Raw genomic sequence first — 12,026 nt, 5'->3', positions numbered from 1 at the left:
CAACCTTCAGGTCAGCAACCCAACCTTCAGGTCAGCAGTTCAGCCACCACGGCTCAGATGTGTATGAGGTTTATAGAGACCACAAATTAATTTCGTGTGTAGACCTGATCCCATCTCCAATATATATCTCATATATATATATATATATATTTGCAACTATTCCAAAACAAAATAATCCAAATCTAAAACACTTCTGGACCCAAACTGTTTGGATACGCAACCTGTAGTCTAGTCTAGGCTGTACAGAGGCAATTAGATTTTCTTTTTTAAAGACAAGATAAAGGACATTTCATAAATATTACCTTATTATGGAAACTGATATTGATAAATTTCAATTACCATCATGCCTCATCTTGAGGCACGTTGACTGGAGCTGATGGTAATTAAAGTTAAAAAACAATGACAAAAAAGCTCTCTAGTGCTGCCTTTAACAAAAAAGAGGCATCACACACACACAATACACACACACACACATATATATATATATACTAGCTGTGCCCGGCCACGCGTTGCTGTGGCGAAGTATGGTGGTATGGGAAATAAAGTATTGAGGAATTGGTGGTAGTTAAGGTCAAGGGTAAAGGTTTTCCCCAGACATTAAGTTCAGTCGTGTCTTACTCTGGAGGTTGGTGCTCATCTCCATTTCTAAGCCGAAGAGCCGGCGTTGTCCGTAGACTCCTCCAAGGTCATGTGGGATGACTACATGGAGCGGCGTTACCTTCCCGCCGGAGCAGTACCTATTGATGCACTCACATTTGCATGTTTTCGAACTTCTGGGTTGGCAGAAGCTGGAGCTAACAGTGGGGGCTCTCTCCGCTCCCCCAATTCAAACCTGTGGCCTTTCAGTCCAGAAGTTCAGCAGCTCAGCGCTTTAACACGCTGCGCCATCAGGGGATATTATTTCCTAAAGGTTGTGAATATACAATATTTCTGATTGGTTTTTTTTGTTTGTTGGAGGCAAGTATGAATGCTGCAATTAGGAAAAATGATTAGGATGTAATGGCCTTGCAGCTTTAAAGCCTGGCTGTTTCCTCCCTGAGTGAATTTTTTGTTGGGAGGTGTTAGCTGGCCCTGATTGTTTCCTGTCTGGAATTCCCTTGTTTTCAGAGTGGTGTTGTTTGCGATATTTTATGTGCTTCTACTGTCTGTGGCCCTGAGAAAACAGAGGATTTTCCAGACTTTGATGATGGGAATACTTTGTTGGGAGATGTTAGCTGGCCCTGATTGTTTCCTGTCTGGAATACCCTTGTTTTCAGAGTGATATTTGTTTGCGATATTTATATTCTACTGTCTGTGGCCCTGAGAAAACAGGATTTGCCAGACTTTGATGATGGGAATACAACATTCGCTTATACAATGTTCTGGATTATCCAACGCAGTCTGCCTTTTCATAATCAATGTTTTTGTAGTCAGTGTTTTAAATTCATTGTGATATTTTAGTGGTAAATTTGTAAATACAGTACAGTAGAGTCTCACTTATCCAACATAAACGAGCCGGCAGAACGTTGGATAAGCAAATATGTTGGATAATGAGGAATTAAGGATAACCCTATTAAACATCAAATTAAGTTATGATTTTACAAATTAAGCACCAAAACATCATGTTAGACAACAAATTTGTCAGAAAAAGTAGTTCAGTACACAGTAATGCTATATAGTAATTACTGTATTTATGAATTTAGCACCAAAATATCACGATATATTGAAAGCATTGACTACAAAAATGCGTTGGATAATCCAGAATGTTGGATAAGCGAGCGTTGGATAAGTGAGACTCTACTGTAATTACAACATAGCATTACTGCGCATGGAACTACTTTTTCTGTCAAATTTGTTGTATAATATGATGTTTTGGTGCTTAATTTGTATAACGATTACCTAATTTGATGTTTAATTGGCTTTTCCTAAATCCCTTCTTATTATCCAACATATTCACTTATCCTGCCGGCCTGTTTACGTTGGATAAGTGAGACTCTACTGTATATTTCTAATCTTATATTATCTGCTCAGAACTGAATTATATGAGGCCTCTTTTGCACAGCTGGATAAAATGCACACTGAAGTGGATTATATGGCAGTGTGGAGTCAAGATAATCCAGTGCAAAGCAGATAATATAAGATTATAAATGGGTTATATAGCTGTGTGGAAGGGCCTTGAGTCTACACTGCCATATAATCCAGTGCAAATTAGATAATCTGTGGAAGAAGTCTAAGTGAGGCCTAAATCTGCCTGTCCCCTAACTGAAACCTGCCTGTCCCTTGGTTGCTAGGCAACCAAGTGGGCAGAGATTAGCCCTCTAAACTGGCAGCAAATGGATAAAAACAATTATTGCTCTCCCTCTAATTAGGACTTTATTTTTCTTTTCTTTTTGTTGTATCAACCTTGAGGCGTGGATGATGGGTTGTGTTGTCAAATTTTGAAGTTGGGGGGCCTGTACTTTTGTTGTTTTGTGAATTGCCGTGATGCCATCACTCTTTTATATATATAGATATATTCACCAAAGCAGAATATTCTGAATTTTGAAGATAAGTACATTTATCGAGCTACTCCTTAGCTTTTTGAACTCTTAATTTCATAGGATGGGTTAAGTGGACCACTGCAATGTGTCTACCTTTTTCCTTATGTCCTTTTCTTAACATAATATAATAATAATAATTTTATTTTTATACTCCGCCTCCATCTCCCCAGGGGGACTCGGGGTGGCTTACAAATACAAAACGAACATACAATAATATCAAGTACCGAAAAACGCGCAAATGAACATTAAAAAGACATAAAATAAAGTCACAATCATTAATAAAACACAAGTTAAAACAGCAATGAAATCATAAATTGAACTGGGCAAAAGTGTGCTAAGTGAGACTTGTAAACATGAAGGAAGTTGAAAGTGCTATAAGATCATGGGGGAGAACCTTAAAATCCATTTTAATACATTTTGAGGTGCCTATGATTGCAGCCATACACAAGTTATGACACTACGCAGGGCTTAAATGTAACTACTAGTCCCAACTAGGGTGGAGCAATGACTTAATATGAACTTGATAAAGCAAGATATAATTTCATCTGATTCAATAGATCTACTCTAATAACTGAAAGTAGGCTGCATTTTTTTTCCATACTCTACACAAAATTAGGATAAGGAGGCTTCACTTGGAAGGACAGTTAGAAGAAATATGTCTGAACCAGTTTAGAGGCTGTGCAATTAGTACAGAATTCCAAGCAGATCTACTTTGACTCACCTTGTGGGTATCCGCAGAAATGCTGGTGACCCCCTCCACTTGGAAATCAAAGGGATGCTTTAGAGGGAACCCTGCTTTTTCCATAAAGACAATGAGAAAGCCTCCAAGGCAGGCATCCACATGGAAGGGAATGTCATATTTCACTGCAAGCTGTGGCAAGATAAGGAATAAACAGGTTTAATTTCATAAGCTAAACCAAAGTAATGATGATTGCACACTTCTTGCAGAGGTTGAACCTTCAAAATATCAAGGATCATTTTGATTTCATATTTGGAAAAGTCCAGGCATTCTTTCTGGGAAATATACAATGGTTTCCCCTGAAATACACAATCTCAAACTTTGAGTTGCAACTAGGGAAAGTATTACAAGCGAATTATGATTTTGGTAATGTTGATTAAACTTTCAATTTATAACATCCAAACTGATGCTAATTTATTCATAATGAAGCAAGATAACGATAGATCTGCATCACTATAAGGTTGCTTCAAAGTCAGAACTGACCACAGGAAATTACTTTTTCTCCTGTCTTCCCCTTGACAAAGTCTCCTACTACAATTAAATACTTGAACATCTTGGATCCTGCATTCATGTTATAGGATTCTTATGTGTTTTATTTATGCTGTAACCCACCTCAAGCCACGAGGAGAGGTGGGTAAGAAATACAATTATTATTATTATTATTATTATTATTATTATTATTATTATTATTATTAACCAGAACAGAACATATAAAGTTGTTTTATATCACACTGAGCTAAATTAGCTCATTTGAGCTCATTACTGTCTATACCAGTGGGACTTTATGTTGAAGGAACAAAGTCTCCACCTCAAGAGCCACAATGCATTAAGAACACCAAATGTTGGAGGTCATTCTCCCTTCCAAGTGAAGGACGATTACTGCAGGAATTCCTTACTCTGCAGCTACTCTGCATGTGTACATGAATGCCATAAACTTCTGTCTTCATAGGCACAAGTATAACTGTGTAATGTAATGTATATATAGCTGGACTATGGAAATTGGAAAAGTATGTATTTTTATAGATGTTTCATCCTACAACCAGCAAGGCCGACATCAACTAAAAAAGATCTTCTGGATTCCCACTGATTACAACCTTCAATATTGCAGTGATTGTAGTTATAATTTCCTTCTTGTAGAGAAACTACAAAATAAACTAGAGGAAAAAAAATAAAAGGTTACCTTTGCTACTTCCTCAATAGGATCCATGACCCCGTGAGGGAACTGAGGTGCTGAACAGACCAACATGGCCGTATTCTTGGAAATGGCTCTCTTCATTGCCTGAAAAATTTAGAGGCAAATTATTAGAAAAAAAGCAAAACATATAATATATAGCAATCTTTAAAATTGCAGAGAGATGAAAGCATGTCCTTCAAAAGGACTAACTTCCAGTTTTATTTTCTGGCCATTTCTTTTCTTATTTTATTTTCTATCAAATCTCCATTTTTGGGAGATGTCGGAATAATATCAAGATAATACCTTAACATCCACTTGCATAGATTTGGTTAATGGAATGTGTACAATCTTCATCCCAAAATAATGAGCAGCTTTATCAAACGCGGCATGCACACTTTGGGGGACGAGCCTAGGATGGGGAAAAACACACACAGAAATCAATGCATCTTAGACGATGATCTGTGGTTCTCTATGTTGCATTCCTTATGTTCTTCTCTCATTTCTAAAAAAGAAGACATCAAGGTTGAAATACAGCACTCCCTCAATATGGTATAAAACATCTACAGGCTGTATAGGCATTGTGCAACCAGAATGCAGACTAATAAAACTGACTGAATGCCATTGTGCAATGCACAATCACAATGTGAAATATTGCTGTATGTCCTTCCACCGCTGTTGCTTCTCACCGTTGTTATCCACACAACATTGTAAAGCAGGATCCAGCTGAGGGATAATAACTGGCTGAAATTACTTTATAGTTGGGTGGAGATCTCCTGGTCATAGTGTAACACCGGGTCACAAGATTTTAGGTTAAGTGAGCCCAAATGTTCTCACTTTGACTTTAACCACATCTGCAGCACATTAATACTCCAGACTAGAGAACTACGCATCTCATTCTATATCCCGAGCCAGGATTTTGATTTGTCCCAAAAATATTTTTCAAAACTTATGAGCCACTTTGGGTCCTGCATAAGTATAAAAGCAAGATATTAATCAAAACAATCAAGCAATCAGCTATAATGTGTATGTTTTGAAAAGGCTAATGCTCACAGTAAGTTAAAACAAACCAGGATTTCCATTTATTCTGTTGCCTATAAAGAAAGGTTCCAAAGTTTATTTTTCAGTTTGACTTGTTTCAATGGCACAGCTAAGAAACACCTTTCATGAGGATTTAAACAGGAAGAGAAGAACACATTGCCATTCAAAGTTACCCCAATCAGTCTCTGTGTTGGACTAGATAACCCTTGGGATCCTTTTCAGCTCTTTGATTCTGTCTTACTCCAAAATGTATAAGCTGGGAAAAATATAATAACTCAACACCCCTCAAAACAGGGGGCCCTGCAGTTTACAAAACAGTCAGCAGGTGGCAGCATCTGATCTTATTTTTCCTTGGTTTTGAATGTCCAAGAAAATCAGTGTTAAAGCATTACAAGGCTTTGCATCCTAAAAACATCTGCAATACTATACTTCTAGTCTGGGGGCTTCTCAATCCAGCAGCATGGCAATGAAAATGATTCCTCCACCACCCTCCCAAAAATGAAAAAATAGTAGTGTATCAGAAGTCAGGTGTGCCTTCAGGTATTTCAGTTAAATGAACAATTAGATTCATCACAATATACATCTAATTGAGATGAGCTAATAAAAGTATTTTTAAATAAATCTTATGTTCAGAGCTTTTAAAAAGAGGGGCTAGATCCACAGAATTGAAGAACTACTTTTTTGTATTCAGATTTATATTTCCCAATATAGTAGTCCTCAAGCTATGTAACAACCCAGTTGTGAAAACATACCAAGTGGAGGAATTGTCAAGAGAGTCAACGGGACATATATTCTACAGTATGCTTAAACAGCTTTTTCTTTAAAAAAACCCAGCAGAACATGAACAAGTTCTTTTTGTGGACGAACGCACCCCAATTGAGGGAGCTGTAATCCTCAAAAAGTAATATTTCAAAACTCTGGTCAAAACTAGTAGAAATCATGTTTCTACTCTATTAAAAATGTGCAATTACTCCCAAATAATTTCTGATGTCATTGTTTACAGTGTAGGCCTTTCCCAGAATGTGGGATGTTAAAGCAGTACTTGGACAAAAGAGGAGAATTTTTATTAAAATATAATAGTTTTACAAGATTAATACATTAATAAGGTATTCAAAAACTGTCTTGTTTTCTCAAGTCCAATGGACCAACAAGCCATTTGAACTACTTCCATTACTTCAAAAGCAAAAGTTTAATTTTCTGAAGACTTCATCATTGCCATTTCAGAAGGGGGGAGGGATAATTTTATGTTCATTCCTAGCATGATAAATGTTGATATGATATTTGAACCCAACTAGAAAAAGAAAGAGTGCACAAACAGAAATACATACATTTCTGGGTACTTGATTCCTTTTTCATACGCCAGGTTTCTGTAAGCTTTACAGGCCATCAATATGCTTTCTGTCCCACCAGAGGTCATCTGTTAATAAGGAATTAAAACCAACACATTTTGGAATTATTCTGTACAGATAAGAGTGCAGTATTACACCGTCAAGTGAAAACTTGTTTATTTATGCCCATAAACCCCTTCTCTGAAAATGGGAATCACTATGGACTGACCTGTGTATGTACATGTGCAAGTGCTTAGATGCAGGAGCCACAAAGTGAGCAAACGAAGGCCCTCCAGACCCATAATCTCCACCATGCATAGCCAGCACTGTCAATGCAATGGGGAGATGGGAATGGCAGTTCAACTCTTGCCTGATAACACATACAGATTAAGGTAGATGATCCAATGAGCCATCATTTTCATTTTCTTAAAGCAGAAGAGTTTCTCAGGTTTTACAGGAATGCTGTGAAACCAAGTTGCTGCCTTCCTCCCTTCTGCTCCACAACACTACCATTATTCAAAAGTGATTTCAAACAGTCTAGCTCTCTAGTCTAGAAAGAAAGAGCATATATGTGCTTGGTCATCTTGTGACATAATTAGAAATTAAGAATCATAAAAGTGTACTGTATTTTCTGTTGTATAGGACGACTAGGCAGATAAGACGACCCCCAACTTTTTCAGTTAAAATTGAGAGTTTGGAATATACTCCCGTATAAGACTATTCCTCTTCCAACGTTTCTGGAGCATGGCCATACAGCACAGAAGACTCACAGCAACCCAGTGATTCCAGCCATGAAAGCCTTCGACAACACAACTAACAGAAGTAGGCACTGCAACAAGGCCTTTCCTTTGCCAACATTGCCGAAGACCAGCACCTCAAGGCTCCTCTCTGCCGCAGGCTTCTCGTCCAGCTGTTCTCTGTGCACCGCCAAGCGTCTCTATGGCACCCAGTGCAAGGAGGGCTTCCAGCAGGGATGAGGGTCCTCTCCTTTTCTCCTTCCGGCTCCGGCTCCAAAGGTGGCGGCGGCAGCACGGAGGCCAAGCCTGGCATGGCGCTGAACAGAAAAGGGAGCCGGGCAAGGAAGAGGGGGCCCCAAGCGGCTCCGGAGCACGATGCCTGGGAGGTGTTTCTCAGCAACTGCAGCTGTGGCCTCTATGCTGCCGCCACTACCTTCAGAGCCAGAAGGAGAAAAGGAGAGGGCCCTTGTCCCCACCGGAAGCTTTCCTTGCACCAGTTACCATAGAGATGGCTGGCGGTGTGCCAAGTACAGCACGCCAAAAAGGTAGAGATGTTTGAGAAGAACTTCTATTGCCAGCTCCTTTCGCCCCGTTTCCATGGCTCAGCACCCGGTATATAAGACGACCCCCACTTTTAAGAGGATTTTCCTGGGTTAAAAAGTCATTTTATACACCAGAAAATATGGTATTCTGATTAATCCCACAAAAGCATTTTTGTGTGAACAAACTCCTCTGAACTCTGCCTCATTTGGGGAGAGGGGCACGTTTATTTTAATCAAACTAGAAGTGATTTTTGATAAATAAAACCAAAGAACAGGAATAACATATGTGATGCGTCACATATGTTAGCCTAAATAAGAGGTGGAGTAATGTTTTTGACCCAGCAAATGCTTTATTACTCCTATAATGGCTTCCATTTGAGTGATTTATTAAAATCTCAAAGCAATGTACAATAAAATTTAAACAACATAAACTAGTAAAAGCAGTTTCAGCAGTCTATAAACATAGTGAACAATCTGACTAATTAAAACTGGTCTGAACTGTGCAAGACAATTTAAAACCTTGTTCAGATGCAGTTTTGGATTAAATCAGCTAGACCTCAGAGAATTTAGCAAAAAAAATTATTTTTACTTGACAGTGACATCAACTGAGCCTCTATGGAGTCCACCGGGCCTCAATGGACTGCACAACCAGGGTGCATGCACAGATAAGGCCCTCTCCCATGTCCTCCCACAGTGTATTGCCCCTATGGGCAATGGTAACTGTGGATTCTGGGAGCCATGATATGAACAATGTTGCCTGGGGATTTTGGAAATCAAAGTCCAAACCATGGGAAAGGTCAAAGATATTCCTCACCTGGTCCAGAGACATTGGCTTCTTGTTTTTTAACATAAACTTTTATTTTCTTGGCATTACATGAATCACAGTCACAGGAGAATTCCTACAGCTTTTGCAATATATCGTGCAGCTGGCAGACAGTAATGACTCAACAGGAGCTGACAACTTTTTAGAAGTGCTATTTCTGCTCCATTTAAATGACAAGATCAAAATAAGGCACATGATAAGCAAATAACAGACAGACATTGTGCAATTCCCAGTCCTTGGGGCACATTAGTAACCACTTGGTCATGTTACTACAAACTATAAATATATTCAGATCGACCACCACTGCAGTCTTTCAACAATGACTATTTCTGTATAACTTTCAGTTAAAAGGACACAACCAGCATCATCATAAGCTATCACTCTCCGCTAAATATGATTGCTTTCCAAGTGTAGAGTCTTGGCAGTGGGTCCATAGGTGACTGTAGAGACATCTGGATCCACATGTTCTTTTGCAGTGAGAACATCAATTTCCAGATGGAAGGCGGTCCCGACAAGGGTTGGCTTGACATGCCTTCCTCTTGACACATATTTCATGAGAAAACAGCACTCACTTTTCATCCTGAAAACAACTCTTAATATTTCCTACATGGTGGATTAGTGTAATTTCTCAGTGCCAAATCTTACCCATCAAGATACTCTGAGTTGTGTCAATAATTCAGACTTTTACAAAAGATTTTACTGCCAAACACTGTCTGATTCCAGTTCCATTATGAAACTAAAACTGCCCTTCGTACATGGGAGAATGCCTCATGGTTGCAAGATGGCTTGCTTCCTTTGCATTTTTGATTTGTTAAAAACAATAACTGTATCAAACAAAACAAAATCTACTGTTGGATCTATTAACAGATCCAATATATTAAGATCAACCAAAATGTCAGAGAAAGAGACAACCAATGGAAGAGTTCTGTCAGCTAACTGGAGTGGGGAAGGAGAAGGAGTGGTTTAATTCCTTTATTAAATTAATGTATGTTTAAATGATGCACCTCCCATGGGGTGACAGTGTTCAGGAGTTTTTATGCAAATATGCTGCAAGGAGAAGCTATGTGACCTTCACAAACATTCCTGGAGCAAGCAAAGAGGAAATGGCAGGAAGGATGTGCCACATGCAGGTAGTAGAGGATATGAATTATAATTCTGGGACTCTGCATTTGTTTTCATGACTTAGTCATAATTATTAAGTCTCATGATCTCATGATTAAGTCTCTATGGCATTGAATGTTTGCCATGTATATGTGCATTGTAATCTGCCTGAGTCCCCTTCAGTGTGAGAAGGGCAGAATATAAATACTGTAAATAAATAAATAAATATGTTGTACTCATATATATATAAGGACACGGCCTAGAAATTCACCAATGCTAAGTATGGTATGATCGATACGTTTCAAGTCACACATACCCATGGACATCTGAAACTGTGGATAATAGCAAATTCTACGTTTTGGCTATATTTTGGCCCAAAAGCATGCCATAGAACTGCGCTGGAAGACCTAGGGAAGCTCATAAATAAGTTGAGGGGAAGTATTATTATTATTATTATTTTTTAGCATGGGTAAGTGAAACCATGAATATAGAATCCATGAAAAAGGGAGTGAAATGGATCAAGCCTTTTGGGAAAGGTAATAGGGAAGGAGAAGGGAAGGCTTAGTTTCTGTGTATCAGCTGTGTTCTCTTAGCTAAAATAAATTCACTGAAATTTCCAGCAATACAGATTTTAGTTGCAAAGCAAATGAGTCAACAATAGGGATGGCAGCATCCAATTCTGTGACATTTGTCTTTTTAAAAGAACTGCCAAGTACGCCCAAGCATTTTCTTCTCTGGCCTTTCAAGCAGAGGCAGATTCAAACAGCCATTATTTATGGCCAAATGTCAAATACAATAACGCAACCCGGTTGGATACCTCAAGAAAATATGGATGGAGAGCCAAGAATGGTTTAAGATACACACTATTTTCTCGTTCTTTGGAAAACTTCACTTCAACAGGTTTGCATTAAACAAGTTTTCATCCCAAGAGTTAGTGCAACATGGAGTTAAGAGAACGAGCTGCAGAGTTCCCAGCACACCACTGTTTCTCAGTTTAATGCCTGTGTCACTTACAATATGAAAGTGATAACTCAAATTACTAAAAGGGGATATATTAAGAAAAAGTGAAACGCTCCAAATGAAGATGGAGGAATGCTATGTAAATGTTAACTATCTGCTTACTGGAGGAAAATATAGTCCCCCACTTCCTTGACACTTCCAAGTATTATAAGTAGAACAGATACCTTAAATCACACAGCAATCTTGAAAAACATAGAACATTTTCTGCTTTGAAAAACCTTATTAACCTTCGACCTGTATCCCAAGTCCTTTAAACTATTAGCCTTTATTCAACGTTTGCCCATCTAATGGCAGATCCATTTGTTCAGACTGCAAGACAACATATACTTGGAGCAAGGTTAGTTATATGGGAAGTTAATAAAAGATATAGGGAACACATTGCAACAACATCAGCTCTGACTGCTGACCAGCACACTATTCTGTTCATCCCACATTCAATTACAACACTTCCTAATGTTACTGCATCAGAGTTCTCTGCCTTACTAGCTACAGCACCCAAACAAGGTAACAATGTTTCTGGCTCTAGGCCACTAGCATTGTATTGGGCATGTCACAATGTCATGGAGTAATTCAAAATTAGACTTTTATCTTGCAGTTGTACTGCCTCTTCCATGGATCTAGATGGCACTGTATTGTGCCTGGCCGTCCTCAAATGTTTTCCCATTTTTTAATTTACTAGAGTGGAAAAACACTGCCCTGACAATGACAGCAATAATGCCTTTGGGATTGTAAATAGCAGGACCCTTCTGTCTGGAAGCACGGAGCACAAAAGGGCTGACTGTCATATTATGCAGTTAGAAACTGCATTACATGAGTTTACACTGACAATATCCTGCAGTTTCAAACTGCATAATATGGCAGTGTAGATGGGGCATAAGTAACTCCTACCACCTCTATATCTCACAAAGTTATTCCCAGGACAACAGAAGTATTATTATTATTATTATTTGAAACACAAGATAAGTCCACAGCAGACGCTCTGCTGGCTGTTGTATTGAATCACAC

The 12,026-nt window shown here is 38.6% G+C and overlaps 1 protein-coding gene across 1 annotated transcript in view; it reads right to left on the bottom strand.

Moving 5' to 3' along the window:
• The window catches only part of sgpl1 (sphingosine-1-phosphate lyase 1), a 65,484-nt gene that overhangs the window by 8,154 nt on the left and 45,304 nt on the right, over positions 1-12,026 (bottom strand). Inside the window, exons 7-10 of the mRNA XM_008106648.3 lie at positions 6,799-6,887; positions 4,736-4,841; positions 4,439-4,537; positions 3,241-3,390 (exon numbers count right to left, since the gene is read on the bottom strand). Coding sequence (XP_008104855.2) covers positions 3,241-3,390; positions 4,439-4,537; positions 4,736-4,841; positions 6,799-6,887 — 444 coding nt within the window. The remainder of the gene's footprint in view (positions 1-3,240; positions 3,391-4,438; positions 4,538-4,735; positions 4,842-6,798; positions 6,888-12,026) is intronic.

The sequence above is a fragment of the Anolis carolinensis genome, chromosome 3, assembly GCF_035594765.1.
Source record: "Anolis carolinensis isolate JA03-04 chromosome 3, rAnoCar3.1.pri, whole genome shotgun sequence".
In the NCBI taxonomy this organism is placed as follows: domain Eukaryota; kingdom Metazoa; phylum Chordata; class Lepidosauria; order Squamata; family Dactyloidae; genus Anolis; species Anolis carolinensis.
Note: the sequence above shows the minus strand (reverse complement) of the source record. Positions and strands in the feature narration are given on the sequence as shown.